The 18,764-nt window shown below is 38.9% G+C and overlaps 1 protein-coding gene across 4 annotated transcripts in view; it reads right to left on the bottom strand.

Annotated features, from left to right (window-relative positions):
* Positions 1 to 4,865: 4,865 nt before the first annotated feature.
* Positions 4,866 to 18,764, bottom strand: part of rbm33a (RNA binding motif protein 33a) — a 192,854-nt gene continuing 178,955 nt past the window's right edge. For all 4 annotated transcript variants that reach the window (XM_069914774.1, XM_069914775.1, XM_069914776.1 and 1 more), the window contains 2 exons: positions 16,095 to 16,183; positions 4,866 to 12,326 (listed from right to left, as the gene is read on the bottom strand). In XM_069914774.1, the coding sequence (XP_069770875.1) occupies positions 12,275 to 12,326; positions 16,095 to 16,183 (141 nt within the window). In that variant the 3' untranslated portion in view covers positions 4,866 to 12,274. The remainder of the gene's footprint in view (positions 12,327 to 16,094; positions 16,184 to 18,764) is intronic.

Consider the following 18,764-nt stretch of genomic DNA (forward strand, 5'->3'; position numbering starts at 1 on the left):
CCTTTGTATTTTCTCTTGTTTTTCCCGACTTTTCTGGAGAGGGAAACTCAGCCATTCTTGAGGAAGTTGGCTAAACTGTAGGTAGAGCTAGGGGCTAGTATAGTGTAGTCGGGCTTTGCTACATGATGGGAAAACAGCAGGAGGAATAAATTAGCAAAAGGCTGACACAAAATACGGCTGAAAGCAATGAAAGTCGCAGCAGCATCTGAAAGAACAATAGAGCATTTGTTGATATCTTTCTTTGGCTTGGCTTCGCGGACGAAGATTTATGGAGGGGGTAAAAAGTCCACGTCAGCTGCAGGCTCGTTTGTGGCTGACAAGTCCGATGCGGGACAGGCAGACACGGTTGCAGCGGTTGCAGGGGAAAATTGGTGGGTTGGGGTTGGGTGTTGGGTTTTTCCTCCTTTGTCTTTTGTCAGTGAGGAGGGCTCTGCGGTCTTCTTCAAAGGAGGTTGCTGCCCGCCAAACTGTGAGGCGCCAAGATGCACGGTTTGATGCGTTATCAGCCCACTGGCGGTGGTCAATGTGGCAGGCACCAAGAGATTTCTTTAGGCAGTCCTTGTACCTTTTCTTTGGTGCACCTCTGTCACGGTGGCCAGTGGAGAGCTCGCCATATAACACGATCTTGGGAAGGCGATGGTCCTCCATTCTGGAGACGTGACCCATCCAGCGCAGCTGGATCTTCAGCAGCGTGGACTCGATGCTGTCGACCTCTGCCATCTCGAGCACCTCGACGCTAGGGATGAAAGCGCTCCAATGGATGTTGAGGATGGAGCGGAGACAACGCTGGTGGAAGCGTTCTAGGAGCCATAGGTGGTGCCGGTAGAGGACCCATGATTCGGAGCCGAACAGGAGTGTGGGTATGACAACGGCTCTGTATACGCTTATCTTTGTGAGGTTTTTCAGTTGGTTGTTTTTCCAGACTCTTTTGTGTAGTCTTCCAAAGGCGCTATTTGCCTTGACGAGTCTGTTGTCTATCTCATTGTCGATCCTTGCATCTGATGAAATGGTGCAGCCGAGATAGGTAAACTGGTTGACCGTTTTGAGTTTTGTGTGCCCGATGGAGATGTGGGGAGGCTGGTAGTCATGTTGATATACACCTGCACCGATTAGCACCCTGAGACTTTGAATATGCGAGAAACAAGCTACTAGGTATTGATAAGCTGCGGTCTTATGTTTGGTAAAATATACCATAAGCGTACTAACTTAGAGATATTTTGTATATGTGAGGAACGAACTATTGGATATTGTAACAATCTTAATATTTGGGGAGAATTTATAAGATTTAGAGTAGGTCACATATATTCACACATTTTAAAACAAATCTTATTTGAAAGACTGAAGAATTCACATTGCAAGATTTCTGGAGAATGTAAAGCACCTTTCACACTTAGGTGTTAATTGAACTGACATCATAAAATGCTTGACCATCAGTACCCTTTCTGCAAAGTGCTCACAGAAAGGTCAATTCTGGATTGTTTACCTAAGATAACAACTTGAGAAGAAGAAAGAACTCCTGTTGTTTGCTGGAGAAGGTGGGGGCTTTGCAACACGAGTCACATGCTCTCTTTGGAGTTTCAGTTGGAAAAGAGAGAGAGAGAGAGAGTTGAGTTAACAGCCAGTCAGTCAGTTTGTGGGACACTGACAAGTAACTGAAAAGTGCGATTCAGGGAAAACTGTTTGAAACTGATGAAAGCAAGTTCCAGAGCAGTGGATGGCTGGAAATGCTATCTGTCTGATGTTTCTCTTGAAATAGAGGAAGGAATGGAACTCTGTGGTAGCTTGAAGAAAGAGGTTACCATCTAAAAGTCCCTGATAGGGCAAGATTCATCAGTGAGACCCTGAAGTGACTAGTGGTGGTACCTCAGTTGTGGAAAACCTGGAGCAACAAATATCTCTCTCTGCATGCCCTACAAGAACCTTCCTGAGCAGTAAACAGTTACCTTTCAAGCACAAAGCCTGGTGAACTTTATACATGTTAAATTCTGTACATAGTATAAGAATTGCCTGCATGCAACCAGATAACTTGGAAGGAGGAGAAGTGAGATTGAACTGTGAACCAAAGAACTTTTCTCGAATTTACACATACATTTTATACACGTGAACTTAGAATTAGAAGGGGGCTAATTTGGGTTAGTTAAATATAGAGTTAATGTTTGATTCCATTTTCATGTTTGAAGTTGATTAAAAATAACTTGTTTTGAAAGCCACTTGTCTTTGTGAATGTTTATTGCTGCTGGGTTTTGGGGTCCTTTGGGCTTGTAACAATATTAAAATTTATGATTGATGTAACATTATGCAATATGTTACGGATCAGGGTAAAAGAGAATGTATTGTAGCTGTTCAGGGGGACTTTTGTCACTGATTCCTGAATGGCATTTCAGTAGTAGCGGTGAATGAAAGTAACCCAATCTGCAGATAAAAGAATGATTCAACCAAGACTGTAGCTGGAGTGAGTCATTTTGTGAGAGCACCCTGCGGACACAGAATCCACAGTCTTACACGCCCATTGGACATCAAGACATATTACCAACGTTTCGGGTCTCACTCTTCAATGTTTTGGACTGAAATATCAGTAATATATCTTTACCACCTAGGAACGATGTGAGGCTGGCTGAGTTCCTCCAGCATTTCTGTGTTTGACATTATATCCATGTACAGAACCTGTAAATTTCTTTTAAATGTAAGGATGTCTCTGCTTCTACCATTCCGTAGAGCAGCTTGTTCCATAAATCCAACACCCGCCATGTGAAGATGGTTCCTTTAAAATCCATGCCCTCCAGATTTTGATTCCTACTAAGGGTGGGGGAGATTACCTTATCTCTGCACCTCATGATTTTATAAGCCTTCATAAGGTTCCCCATCAACCTCCCACTCTCCACAGAGAAAATATATTTGCCAACGCCACGTTGAATTTTAAGCCTATTCATCCCGAGTAACTTTGCTGTATTTTCTTCACCACTTCTATTCGTAAGTGGCAGCAAATGAACAAGGTTGTTCCAGAAAGGGTGGCACGCTTAGCGTCGAGCTTAGCACAATACTGTTACACCAGTGATCCTGGCTGTGATCCGGCGCTGTCTGTAAGGAGTTTGTACGTTACTCCTGTGTCTGTGTGGGTTCGCCATGGGTGCTCCAAGTTCCTCACACCTTCAAAACATACGGGGTTGAAGGTTAATTTGGGTGAAATAGGACACCAAAGCTGAAATAGGCATTTACCATGCCATAAAAAAATGTCAAATTTCATTTAGCTTTTTATTCAAGCTGTGAAGACCAGACTTTTATGGAATATATTAAGAGTTGGTGATACTTTGCTTTAAAATATCTATCTAAATTAGTATTTAAAATCGAAACTGCAATATCTCAAATTTTGACACAAAGAATTCTTCAGTCTTCCAGTCTCAAGGCCATTGCTTTCTCACCTTCAAGGAGGAACTTGGTTGGCAGATGAGGAAGATGGAATGGGGACGGTACAAGATTGGGAGAGAAAAGGAGTCCTGGGCTTACAATCTCATAGCATGGAAACAGGCTCCTGCACTTCCGTCCTCTTCCAGAAGGGAATTGTGAGACTAAACGCATCTACTTAACTTCCATATAACTCTACTAATATGCTAGATTTTCAACAGCTATGAATCCCCCAGTGTTATGTATTAAGTCAGTACAAATTGTGAGTTTTTCTAATTGAAAAGCATTGTCAATTCCGCAGTCTTACTTTAGGTTCCAGATTCCTGTCATTCCCCACTTCCTCCAACCCAATCTTGCCCTTTAGCTTGCCAAGTCTGTTCTAGCCATCGGCCATCCAGTTACACATTAATCCCATTTTAAAAAAAATTCTGCCCATACTCTCATCAATTTGACCCACATTCACACACAACTACACGAGGGCAATTTACAGTAGCCAAATTAGACTACCAACACACACACCTTACACCTTATTGATACTGGAAGAAACTGGAACACCTAGAGGAAATCCACTTCAGAATTAAATTAATTTGAACAACTTCTTTCCATAAGAAATAGGAAGAGGAGGCCATTTGGCCCATCGAGCCTGTTCTGCCATTTAACAAGATCAAGGCTGATCTGATAGGCTCATCTCCAGCTACTCTTCTTCCCCCCCCCCCCCCCCCCCCGGCTTTTCCCCATATTCCTTAATTCTCCTACAATGCAAAAATCTAATAAAATGTATACTGAGGTCACCTCTGCTGCTTCCATGGGCAGAAAATTCCATAGATTTACAACTCTCTGGGAAAAGCAGTTCCTCGTCTCCATCCTAAATCTACTGCCCTGAATCTTGAGCCCCCCTGAGTTCTCATCTCATCTACCAGTGGAAAACAATTACTGACCTCTCTTATCCATTCCTTTCATTATTTTATGTTTCTATAAGGTCCCCTCTCATTCTTCTGAATTCCAATGAGTACAATCCCAGTCGATTCAATTTCTTCTCACAGGCAAACTCCTCATCTTTGGAACCAATCTAGTGAACCTCTTCACCACTTCCAAGGCCATTATATCCCTCCTCAAGGAGACCAGAACTGCATGCAGAACTCTAAATGTGGCCTCACCGGTACCCTGTACAGTTGCAGCATAACCTCCCTACTCCTAAATTCAATCCCTCCAGCAATGAAGGCCAACATTCCATTTGCCTTCCTGATAGCCTCCTGTACCTGCAAACCAACCTTTTGCGATTCATGCACTTTCTATCAATCAGATAACTATTTACCACTGGTATTAATGCTGTGAAATTTTGTGCTTGGAGATGAACTCTGAGACAGTAAACCATTGTGAATAACATACTCCCTCAAATGAGAAACTGTTGATTATTGTGCATGCCTGTGGCCCAACTCAAAATAAGTCAAAATATGCCAGAGTCATTTTAGAACAGTTTATTAACATTCATTTTACTCACAGTTCAGAATAAATACAATTTTAATATTAAAAACCTTTATTTTAATATTCAAAACAAAAATATTATGTTCTCCATAAATAATTAAAAATAAAGATTCAAACATTTGATATTTGAACAATTAATGCATTTAATTAAATGTTATACAGTAATATTTGGAGCATGAAGCACCTCCAAATCCATCCATCAGCATTTAGTAACCCTGAGAACGTGTACTCCATTGTAATGTCAATGCTACTGTAACTCCCAAAGAGCATCTATTGAAACCTCAACTGTAAACTCATGTTAGGAAGGATCAACTTCAGTGACAGATACAATTTTGAATACAACAACCTTTTTAAGTTAACCATATGCAGTTCTCAGGTGCCGCACTGCTAAGCATATAATCGTTTCTACCACAGAAAAGAGTGGCCAACTCAAGTGAAAGGCAATCCCTCTACATTCCTCCTGTGGGGGCTTAAACTGTAAGAAAAACAGCAAGTTAGTGTCATACATTAGGACAATTTCAATATACATTTAACAAGCTTGCAAAGTTCCAGGTTACTGCCTCCACAAACTACCTGCAAGAAAAGCTCATTAGCAAAATAAAGACATTTTTCATGAATATATGTATTACCAAATCCTGAATCACACAATGTACTTCCTTCATCACTCGTAAAATAAAAAGTTAAATGGTGCCCATACTCTGAATTATCATTTTTTTTCTGGCATGACATATTGCAAAACATTTCAAAATTTAACAAATGATAAACTTTTACCAAAACCCTCATTATACATTTATACCCAATTAGTTTTCTACTGAAATGTGAACATATCACCCATGCACGAGAATTTGCCATACAAAAAAAATGACGACAATCTCAAAAACAAATTTAAACATTGCTCAATGTCATAAAGGCAATTGTGAATCATTTCTTAACAATGATGGAGTTTAGAGTTGAGTGAACATCTACACTGTAAACTAAAAAAGACAAGGACCACATGATTGAGTACAAGCCATTTGTGGAGAGTAACCATGAAGGCATTTCCCAAAAATACAATAATTCTAAATACTAGGCACCACATCAGGAAGCACCAAATAGATTTCTGCATGAGTTAATAGGAAGTGTTGAGATAAAAGATGTTGAATGCTCTGTGGATTAAACAGAAGTTATTTAGGGGAAAAAAATTAGGATCCAGATATAGACACAACAGATCAGAATACTACATCTGTAAGGACAGAAATCTGTTAGAAGTTTCATCTCCAACACCATCTGCAACTTCTCGATTCCTAGAAGAAACACAATTGTGAATACATGTTTAACATGCCACTCATTGAAACACAGATGAAGTGCAGGTAGTGTTTGCTTCCCTGCCAACCCTCAGGCCAGACTTGGAGAAAATCACACTGAGGGCACCTTGTAGTTTTAAGAGTTCTTGAGCATTATGGAAAAGACTTTCACCAGAATGAACGAGGGGATAATGGATAAATAATGTGGCGGCTCAGTTTTTCAGGGATTGTGGGAAATCTGATGAGTGTTTGCCTCTCAAACTCAGGAAACAGCATTTAAAATGATTATAAAAAATATTAGCCGACTTGCTAAAATTATCTGCTCTGGTTATCCATTCTAACGGTATAAAGGAAGACATCAGGGATGACCAACAGTTCATAATATCCACAAGGGCCTATTTATTTTCTGACAAATGTTTGAACTATCAAATTGCTCTAACCCAAGACATGAAATGTATTGATGGAGAGAAAAATCATGGTTCTTTACATATGCTTTCTCGGACTGAATTTTTTGACTGCTCTTTAAAAACAGAATCTATGTGACAGATAGGGATCGCAATCCAGATATAGTAAAATGATTGCAATCTTCCTTCCATCATTTTTTCATAATTGAGAAAGAAACACGGGCCCAAAATGCAACAAAACATTTTTTCATAAATACAATCATCCTAAAATACTAAGGAAATGTATTTCTTTTACCATCTTACCCTGCTGAGTACTTTTACATTCTAACACTGTCGCTTCAAGTGGTTACAATTCATATATACATATATATAGCTGAAAGCAAAAGTAATCAGATAGTGTATAGCAGGGGTAAATTTTAGTTCAAGTTTAAATACAGAGAGGCTGTTGTTCACAATGCATTTTTTGGGGGGAAAGCCCTGGACCAAAAATTGGAGGACCAAAGCAGCATACAAGATGATGTTACAACATTCAAATACTGATCCTTCCCAACTGTGTTCTAAGAGCTCTAGTAAAAGCTACACTTAGATTCAATATGAATCAGTTTGTTTATTTAATATTTTCACGTAATGGTCTCAATTACCAATACCAACCTAGGCAACAGTTTAAAAAGAAGCTCATCTTGTATAAGATCCTTTGGATTCGTAAGATTTTACCACATAAAACTGTGGGAATACTTATTATCAAATTATCCACAAATATTACCTAATATTTCAGTAACCAGTTTAAAATAAAAACAAAAAGTATTTGCATGCAGACCCATTAAATTGCTTCATAAAATAAAAGCGGTGTGGAATTTTTGAAATACTGGGAAATAACATATTTTACTCTTTTGCACTGACAAATAATTGCATAAATGCAGTAATTTTAAAGTGACTTTTTCTTAAAAGAATAAAAATGCTTGTATTTAACTGAGTTAAATATGCCAGTTATAAATATTGGACAGAAAAACAATGTCAATAAGCGATTACTAACGGTTGCAGGAGAAAAAAAAGATGGTTATTTCTAATGCACTGAAGCTATGGGAAGAACCATGGTATCTAATTTGTTGAATAAAATACAACGTGAACAATGAGGTTCAATAAACAGTTCAATAAACATTAAACCTTTGCGACACGATTGATCAAATCTTGGTTGCTCCACCTTATATATAAATATTAATTTTACTTCTCCGCAAGTACAAGGAAAAAACACAAGAAATACTTCTTAAAATTTTCTTTGTAATCCACTAAGTGAGTAAGTGAAGCCAAATTCAAAGCAAAGCAACATCAAACAGTAAATAAACATGACGATAAACTTGAACGATGCTACACTAAAGTGACATCACAAATGCAAAAGCTACAGCAGGTTAAATAATACCAAACTAGTAGGGAATAAGGCTCAGATTTAAAATATCCACACAACTAGGTATTAATTCTAACCTACTCAAATCTAACCCATCCAAAACAGAAAGATAATGCGTCCTCACTGACAGACAAATAGATTACATCTAAAGGTAGATGCAAAACTCCATCTCTTCCCTTATAGATCTACATTTTAGCATTGACAGTTGTGGCCACTTTAAAAATGAAGGGTGCATCACATTATCCGAATGGACGGTACTTAAATATTCATCTAAACTGCCTGGTTAACAATTATGATCCACACTTTCAAGTTATGTGCATGGGGGGGGGGGGGGGGAAGAGGGGGGAAATAGTAAAGAATATTACAAGTGTCAACAATGTGACTGGATGCATGTGTATTGCAAGCCAATGGAATGTACCATTACATGAATAAATGTGGAAAATATTAAAAAAGAAAAAGTTCCTTCACACCTATAAACGTGAAACTATTTAGTATTCTGGTACTAATCAGAAATGTACAACTAAAACACTTTTTAAGGGAGGTTGGGAAAAAAATGAAATCTTCAACATACAGTATTTCAAAACTTCTCTTTACAAACTCTCATAAAGAATGTTTGCTTCTCACACTTTCAGTAGTAAGCAGTGAAAAATTAACTAGGATGCTTCACGAATCAGCAAGTAATGACGTATCCAAATTGAACAGGGACAGCAAGCCAACTTGCTAAAATTGTTGATGTGGTTTAGAACAATGAACTATAGTCCCTGTCAGCAAAGAGGCAGCGTGACTGGATCTTTCCTGAAGCAGCCCCATATAAATCATTAGTTGATTGCTTACATGTTTGTGAAATGCAAGTTATCCTTACACATCAGTGCAGGCATCAATTTTAGAATACTGTAGGTAGGAGATTTAAAGCTGGACAATTATGTATATTTTCACAGCAACCCTTTAGACCAAGGATTGGTTCCTGCTCCCTGCTGTACAAAATATGACTTCATCTGTGTAAATGCACTGGGCCACCCACTTTGAAACTAATTCCAGCCGTCAAGATTCCCATAAACATCCAGAAAATAAAATTACGCAATCAGATTGAAATTACGCTATTTTTAAACTCAACCCCACAAACACAAGATACACTTTACTGCATATGGAACAATAAAACAGTAGCATCTCCCCCCACCCCAAAAAAAATATTTGGCTCCACATACACACTGAGGAGTTATAAATTGTCATCTCCAACTAAAAAGACTCATGCAAATAAACAGGAGAAAGTACATATGGAAGAACTGTGATCTTTATAAAAATGTATTAATACACAGAATGTCCTTGTTCAGTTCAACAATTGTTTGCATCCAACAAAGTTCCAAGTACCGGTACATGAAAGAAAAACCACAAGCAACTTCAAGAAAGTTTGAGCTAATGCAAATTACCTAAAAGGTAGATGGGGCACCACGAACGATGACTTGAAAGCATTTTCCTCTACGTAACATGCTGCTGTACAAATGGCTTCTTTACACTTCAGTGAAATCCACCAATGTGCAGTGAACAACTGATGATGGTTGCAGCAAATCTTCCTCTAAACACCTACAGTTTTACCACACCTTTCCTATCCCCCATCACTTCTTCCCCTCTGGCAACAACCCTTACCACCGTGAACAAATGAACATATATGCTCCTCAACACTCATACCTCAACACTGAAAGTTGCTGTTTCTGTGATAAAAGTTATGATTGACTGCACGTGTGTGTGTGTGTGTATTACATGCCAGATATCTATAAATATTTGTATATTTTACATTGTGTATTGTTGCTGGGAATATGCACAAATTGGAACCTAGTTGGTTTTCCAAAGCAAAGATGAGAAATGCAAGTGGAACATAACAGCTAAGAGAACCAAATTCAATTCAATTTTTGTGTTTCAATAAAAATCAAATAAACTACAAAAAAAAAGCCAATGACCCTTACCGTGTTCCAGGCCATCTATACGTGATCATAATACATCAAAGTGTTCCTCATATAGAAAGTACCAGCAGAGACAGATGCATTCTGTCAAAGCTCTGTTAGTCACATCGAACAAATTGTATGTAACAAGTTTCTATTTATTTAAACTGAAATTTATGGTGGGCCCAAAAAGCTAAAATGAAAATCCTCGTGATACTTTTAGTCTTTGCACCGAATCAGGATCGACTATCACATCAGATTATAAGGTGACTTGCATAAGCTTAATGTGTTCTTGGCTCAATAACCTGCACCTCCTGAACTAGTATTGTTTTTGTAAATCGGTGATAAATCTCCAGTGATAAAACCTTCCAGTGTTTACACTCATAAATCAGCATAAACAAAATATGCAATTAAATATCCATCTATTTAAAGGTAACAATCCTCAAAGAATAACAAGATGTGACAAATCTGGATTAGTTCCACTTTTCTTCCTCGACGTTAGATCGTTTCATCCAATAGGACTCTGCAGATCAAACTTTCTCAAGGATTATATTAAGATCTTGCTTCTCAAAGACCTAAATATTTTGTCCCTCTAAAAAAGATGTTAAGTATTCAACTTTCTCTGAGCAACAAATTTGTGGTGATAGTTTCTCCAGCTGCACTTAAGTATTAATCTGAATGCCAATTCAGTCAAACAAAAGTTGATTTGACTGCACGATTTTCTTCTGCATAGTTTGATTGACACAGAAGTGTTGCAACTAGCCAACAAACTCACAATAAATAGTTCCAAATTATCTGAATAATAAACAATTCTGTATTCAAAGAGATTCAATTAAAAAAAAGGATCAACGAAGTCTATGGTGTACACTTTAAAATATCTAAAACAATTCTTATCCTCACCCCAAGATAACCTAGGCTAATTACCCTGTTTCTTTAGGTCTTTCAGTTTTGAGCGTCACTAACAAAAGCAGAATCCCATCTGCTATGGAAAACTGATAGGTGGCTAATTTCACCATCCATCCAAGGTGGGTATACTTAGTAAGTATACACTGCCCATGGCAGTGAAAGATTTGTTTGTACAGATGACAAGAATTCAGCAGATACATTACGATAGTAAAAAAAATTACTAACTGATAGAGGAATGAAAACTGATTCCGGAGTTTAACGTGAATCTATTTTTGTAAGTGCTTGCTGTTATAATAGTTCAGTACAAAATCAAAAGTTTCACATGAAGTTATAGACAACTATCTTCAAAGTACAACTGTGGTTGAAAATATTTAAAAGACTTGCACAAAACTTTGAACGAGTCATTAGACCGATCACAATTCCATGGTCTATAATATGGAGAAAAAACAACTATGGATCAACCTATATATAGGAATGTATCAGGATTCATTAGTAGCCCATCCTCATCCATCTTAAATCTACACTCAAAAGAACCATGTGTATCATTTTGAATCCTTAAAAGATTAACTTCTTCAAAATTATGTGGCCTGAACAGGTTAAAAGCTTCATATTCCAACTTTAGATCTGATCTTTCTTTCACTCTTGAACGGAAAGGATAGGTACACATTTTAAGGCAACGAGCTGATGATCTGGACCTTCTTCATATCTTTTGAAAAATTAACAATATAAATTTCTTGGTGACAGAATACACTGTTCCTAATTATAAATTTTCCAAGTAGATTTTACTGCGAAATGAAAATAAAACTCGAATCCACAATGGCAGGCAAACTCTCATCCAACATACGCCCCTCAAGTTTCTATTTTGTATTATATATCTAAGCACATTTCAGGAGATCTAAAAGACTGTATTAACATGAACTTGGAACTCAGTCAGTGGCAATGCATTCCTCAATGCAACCTGGCTATTTCCGACTAATTCTTACTTAAATGGACATAATGATGGAAGCTGGACATGCCATTAGTACAAAATAGTTAAAATGGGGGATATATGTGACACAAAACTAATCCTGCAGGGAAAGAAGACTGCAGCAACCATTATCTAGTGTTATTCACCATAAGAGTCTTCTATTATATAAGCAGCCAAACTACTTCTACAGTGCCTACTTTAGTCATTGTTCACAGAGAGTCATTCTTTTCAATCCACACAAGTGGTTTTGTTCCATTTGGTGACAAGAAACAAACATGTAGCAACCAGAGTACAAACACTTCTTCAGTGCCATTACAAACTTCAACCCACAATGGACTTGGGTCAACTCCTTTGGTTTCACCAATTTGACAGCGTACACATTGGCAAGAAATTGATCACTGCATGGTAGCTCTGTCACATCACATCTTCACTGGACTTGATCCGATCTTGTGCACTAGTACGTAGCTGTGTTTCCATTCAAAAAATAATCATTCATCCATGATCAGTGCCACATTGATATGAGAGAGATCTATCATGTGCCTGCAAAAATATGTAACAAAAAGTAATGCACCAACAATTGAAAGAGATTCAGGATTAGAAAACAACTGCATGTAAAATTAGTATTAAAATATTGTCAATACCTCTTCATACACTTCATGCATGACCATTCACCTTATCTATGCCCCGACCAGTTGGCCAGAGATTGAACAAAAATATATAGTTAAAGACTGGATGCTGACAAATGAGGTATATTTCAAGGTAACGAACAAGAACAAGATAAAAGCATAAAGGAGAACATGACCCGCTCGTAGTTGATGCCATAATTACAATTTATATTCAATATTGGGATAGAATGAAGCAGTCATTCAATAATCAAAATGGAGTCAGCAAAAACTGAGGAGATGAGTTTCTGCAACTTTCATATGGATTTTAGAACTAGAGATTTAGTTCTTAGCACATCAGAATGGTCAGATTGTAAGAGATAAGCAAAAAAAACTGCTGGAGGAACTCAGTGGGTTACTCAGATTCATCGGCAGGGTGGGGGAAGTGGGTGGGTGAGAGGAGTAGTTGGGGAGGAGGGAATTGTTCAATATTTTGCATTGAAACCCTTCATCAAGAGTGTCTTTGGAGAAGAGACACCCAGTTCAAGGAGGAGAGGACAGATAGGAACCAATGTCGAACAAGTGGAGTTGAAGTGGCAAGCAGCTTAAAGCTCGAAATGTACATTGTTGGCAGAGTACGGGTGCTCTGTGAAATAGTTGCCGAATCCATGCTTGGGTCTCGTCAATATACAGGAGGCCACGCATTGAATACTGTGCACAAGGTTAAAGGGAAATGCACAAATCTTTGCCTCGCGTGGTTGTAGGTGAAACTGGCGGGGATAAAGGAGAGGTGGGAAAAGAACAACAGAGATGTAGAGGGGAGTTATCCCTGTGGAAGGTGAAAAGGGGTGGATGGGTAGACGTGGCTGGTGGGATCTCGACACAGCCCGTAGAAATGATGATGGGCAATCAATGGGCTGACTAGCAGGATTGAATGCAAAATGAACATTCTCACTGTAGCTTGGCACTCATGGCAACAAACGAACTTGAATTTCAAGTGTCCTTCAATCAGATGTAAAATGCAATTCTCAAGCAAACATTGTGCGGTAAAGACAAAACTTCCCGCACAAGTATTTCTAGGAACTGGTGGCAAGGACGACAGCAGCCATGAGTTGGAATGCAGCGAAAAGTTCAACTGGCCTCTGTAGGCTTGAGTAGTGAGAAGGGCAAAAACCTACAATTCACTGCAGATAAGAATCCCATTTGGACTTGGATTTTGGGATCTCCACTTGTTTATGAAAGCTTTATTCCAAACTCCAGCCAGTAGATCATTAGGAAGTACCCATGTCCCTGCCCCCAACCCAACTCCTGGGAGAGAGCACAGTTATAATATATGAAGGTTCAATCAAATGACAGAAAATGTTAAACTGTGTCAAAGAAAAAAGTAATATGATTAACTCCAAATAAAAGCTTGATAAAATGTGAACGGTCATGTTCATTTTAATGTTAGGCCTAGCATTAAAAGGTAAATGATACACTATATACTGTGCTCTTCATTCCCTGATGCACAGAACAGAAACAGGTCCTTTGGCTCAACTTATCCATCCTAAACAAATTATCCACATTAGTTCACCCCAATTGTTTGCACTTGGCCCATATCTCTCCAACCCTTTCCTATAATGTACCTGTCCAAGCATCTACACACACAAAATCCTTTTTGTGAAAAAGTTGTTCTTTTAATTGTTTTTCCCTTTCATTTTAAACCTACGCCCTCTAATTTTCCACTCACCCACCCTGGATAAAAGGCTGGACTATTCACCGTATCTATGCCCTTGTTTGGGAGTGGGGTGGGGGTTTAATATCTGAAGAACAACTGAATTTAGGAATAAGAAATCAAATTAAATCTGAACTACCATTTTGTTTTAACAAAAAAAACCTAATGTATAGTAATTTTCCAACAAGAAAATGTAAAAAAAAATACTTAACACACAGAACATAAAAAACAGAACAGCACAAGAACAAATCCTTTGTCCCACTACGTTTGTGCCAACCATAATGCCAAATTAATATTGTCTGCCTGCACATGATCCCTATATACCCTGCATGTCCATATATGCCTGTCTAAATGCCTGTTAAAATATTGCATCTACTTTCAGCACCCGCTGGATTAAATGCTATTGGCCATTTCTCCTCCCCCACGTCCTGTTGTCTACTTTGACAACCACCTTTACTCTGAACATCAATTTTTGTGTCATCTATAAACCTTGAATCAATCTACACTTTTATCCTAGTTATATAAATATCACATAATAAAGGTCTCAACGGTGATCCCTATGGAACACAGTCTGTCACTGACGTCAATCAGAGAAACACATGCCCACCATTATCCTTTATCTCTGTGGCCAAGCCAAATTTTGAATCCAATCTACTAAGTCCTTGTGGATCCCATGTGACTTAATCTCCTAGGTCAGCCTATCATGAAGGATACTGTCAAATGTCTTAGTAAAAGTTCCCATGGACCATCACTGCCCAAATCTCATCGATCATCTTGTGCCAACTAATTTGAAATTTAAAGAATTGTGATCACAATCCTCTCCCACTGAATCTCATATTACTTCGTCAGGCCCATTTCCCAGTTCAAGGTGCAGTTGGGGGAGTTTCATGCCATTTCAAAAGAACCATCCCTGACACACTTTTAACAAAGTCTGCCCCATCTAAGATATCCAGGTCAATATTGGGAAAATTAAAGTCTCCCACTATGAAAATCCTGCTTTTTTTGCAACTTTCCATAATTTGTCTCGGTGGCTATTGGGAGGCCTCTCATACAACTTTCTTATTTTCAATCTCTTTGCAGTGGATGAGTTCTCCCTTGCATCCTCTCAGAGGAGCTGTGCTCACTTCCTATCCACCTCTTTTACCTTCATCTCTGTCCCATCTATAGCATTGAAACCCAGGAACATTGAGCTGCCAATTCTTTGTAATGGCTGTAGATAGCATAATTCCAATTACTGATCCAGGCTTAAAGTTCATCTGTGGTCCGTGGAGCATCTGGAAAAGCAAGTTGCTTCAGATTCCAGCAACTGCAGTGTGCTACAGTTCATCAATTTTATCCAGATGCACCTTGCATTAAAATAAGCACACTACTTCCCATCAGCCTCACTTCCTTTCAGACGTAACTGCCATAATATCTGCTACCCCTCAGCTCCTCCGCTTGCTACTCTGGTTCCCGCCCCACTGCCATTCTAATTTAAACCTTTCTGACATTTCCAAATGTGAGCAAATCCTATCTCTCAAACAGGTTCCCTCCTACTGATGATATGCTCACTGGCCTATAATCTCTCATTTGTCCGTTTTAATCTTCTTATACAAAGGAACAACATTAGCTGAGGAGCAGTGGTTGATATCTCGGAAGCAACTGGAAATGAAAGATCTAGAGCGGGCAGATGGCCAGGACGAATTTTCCAAGAGGAAGGTAGCTTAAAGTGGGAGAAGGGGTCTTCAGTATGGAGTGGAGAACAGTTGATGCCTCGGCGGCAATTGAAAATAAAAATATCTAGAGCGGGCCGCTGGCTATGAGGGGGAAGAGGGGGAAGGCTTAAAGTGGGAGTTGTGTGTGGGATGGGGGTGAAGAAATGACAATGGCTCCTCTCCAGTCCTCTGGGATCTCGCCTGTAGCGAAACAAGACACAATGATCTCTGTCAAAGTCTCAGCCATCTCAGCTCACGCTTCCCAATAACCTGGGACATGTCGCACCGTACGCATTACCTGTGAAATTTTTGCTGAAAGGCTGAAGCATGAGCTGGTTCCTTGAATTTTGCGACGGCTTTTCGTTGCTCTCGCATCAATTTGAAGTCCTGCAATTATATTTTAAAAAAGACATAGTTTTGTCATTTTATTCTTGGCAAAAAAAAAGCACCAAAAGCAGGTTCATTTAAATGGAAACGCGGTAAATATTGCAATGATTTATTTTCACTGTGGGATTGGCGAGAAATCACATTAAAAAAAACAATGAGCAAATCACATCTTTTTGCGCTGCATTATTCTAAAATTTTATGTAAGAGCAGTTCATTTTCACTCATTTTTCTGATAAGCAACAGGACAGATCTCACAAACAATTATATCCACACCATGGTAATTATAAATCGGCACAACATCCGCTGCAAGTCAAACTGCAAGATTCTGAATTCAAGCCCAATTTACTCCACAAGCAAAACTTTACAAAAAAACGAGTTCAAGATATTCTCTATATGTTGCTTTTATTTGTTCTGCTTTAACTTGAATTGGTTACACGATCATTAAGGACCCTCACCACCCAGGCAACACCCTCCTCTCATTGCTAGCATCAGGAAGGAGGCTGAAGATAAACATCCAATGGTACAAAAACAGCTTCTTCCTCTCCGTCATCAGATTTCTGAATGGATCATGAACCCCAGACACTTTTCCCCCTTCTTTTGAACTAATTTATTTATTGAAAAAAAATTAATAGGAATTTATGCACCAGCACTGCTGCAAAACGAGTTCTGCGATAAATGTTTAAGACAATAAATGCTGATTCTGAGTTGTTTTTTTGTTCCCTCTTTCATTCTACATTTCTCATTCTACATTTCTTTCCCCAAGAGTACCATTTGAATACCCGGCACATTAGGGATAAATCAGAATTACTTCTGCTCAATTCGTAAAGCTAAAGCTATCCTGTTGAGCTCTAACCAGCAAGTGTAACATGCTGTGTTGTGATGTCATCTGTGCACTCTAATAAATCTGAAATCTGAACTGCCTTCAAAACCTATTTGAGTAAAACATGAAAGTCTGCAGACACCATGTTGAAATAAAACCACAAAGATGGGGAAACTCAGCAGGTTAAACAGTGTACTTGATAGAGCAAAGATACAGGTATCCCCCACTTGTCGAAAGTTTGCTTTACGCCAATTCATTTTTACAAAAGATTTACATTAAGTACCTGTTTCGCTAACTGAAAGAAATCCTAAGAGGAATTTTGCCTTTATGAAAAAAGGTGAAAAACGAAAACAGCGTTGTGCTTGTTTCCCAGCGAGCTGTTATAGAGGCAGCGTGCACCCCCAAGTAGCGAGAGTGGCGCCACCAAGCTCCTTCCGCAGGAACTACACTCAGACATTCGACATCGAGGCAGGCAGACATACTTGCCCTGATGGATTCAGGCAATGATGAGATGTTAATACAGTGGATGACCCTGTTCCTCCCTCTCACTGCACATAGATTAGTTCTACTTTATACAGGCTGCATATTTATCATATCATTCCTGCTTTTACTATATGTTAGTGTTATTTTAGGTTTTATGTGTTATTTGGTAGGATTTAATAGGTTATTTTTTGAGTCTAGGAACTCTCAAAAAATTTTCCCAAATAAATTAATGGTAATTGCTTCTTCATTTTACACCATTTCAGCTTACAAAAGGTTTCATAGAAAAGCTGAACTTTTGGATAGCAGGGGGACACCTACATAAACAACGTTTTGGGCTTGAGCCCTTTTGTCAAGGTATGAGTAAAATGTAGGCAGGTGCACAAATGTTTCTGTCTTACAAAGATTAATCTGAAGTACAGCTAATAAGGAAGGCTCCAGCAAAAGCAACATTTAAACATTCCCCTTAAATCAGCTGAGGATCCTAAAGAACATCATGAGCATTGTAAATTAAATTTTGCTCCAAGCCAAATGAGGGACTTCAGAGCTTTGAACTTATTCAAATACTATTTATTGTCACTTAATACAACAGAAATCTAATACAAGTACTCCCTGACATACGTCCGTGTTCCGCTCTGGATGACTGGTCGTATCTCGGAATGGGCGTATGTCAGAATGCATACTTACCTTGTTAGTTGGCGTCCCAGTGTCCGTAGGCTGGGCGCATACGTGGTGGGTTCGTATATTGGAAATCAGTTGGCACATGTGCGAGAGTTAAGCGCCCCAACAATACTGAATTAGCGCCGTTAACTCTTGCGCATGCATCAACCAAACTCCAATACGCAAACCCACTGCGCCTACACCAATTGAAGACTCCCGCACGCGCACAGGAATAAAGATGGCCACGCCCAGCCTATGGACCCCAGGATGCCAACTAACAAGGTAAGTATGCACATTTTGGCTCTTACATTCCCTATATCCTTGTTATAGTTTATCAAATACAACATAAACAGTGTAAATTTTATATTTTTCTTAATTTAAAAAAATGTGGTCATATGTGTGGATGGACACCAGTTGCGTAAGTCACGAGTCGTGGAGTACCTGTATTACATGAAATTGCCTTTTGTCTGTCAGAAGGCAGATTCATGATTAGCATTCGTATTCTCTGGCGCCCTTTGCAGTCAGAGAAAGTAAAAGAAAGTCCCCTGAAAATAACCATGGCTCCAGTGCTCCTGCAGCTGCACAAGACCCCAGTTCAGTTCAAACCATCAGCAACTCCAG

This window comes from Narcine bancroftii, chromosome 1, assembly GCF_036971445.1.
Source record: "Narcine bancroftii isolate sNarBan1 chromosome 1, sNarBan1.hap1, whole genome shotgun sequence".
Classification (NCBI taxonomy): domain Eukaryota; kingdom Metazoa; phylum Chordata; class Chondrichthyes; order Torpediniformes; family Narcinidae; genus Narcine; species Narcine bancroftii.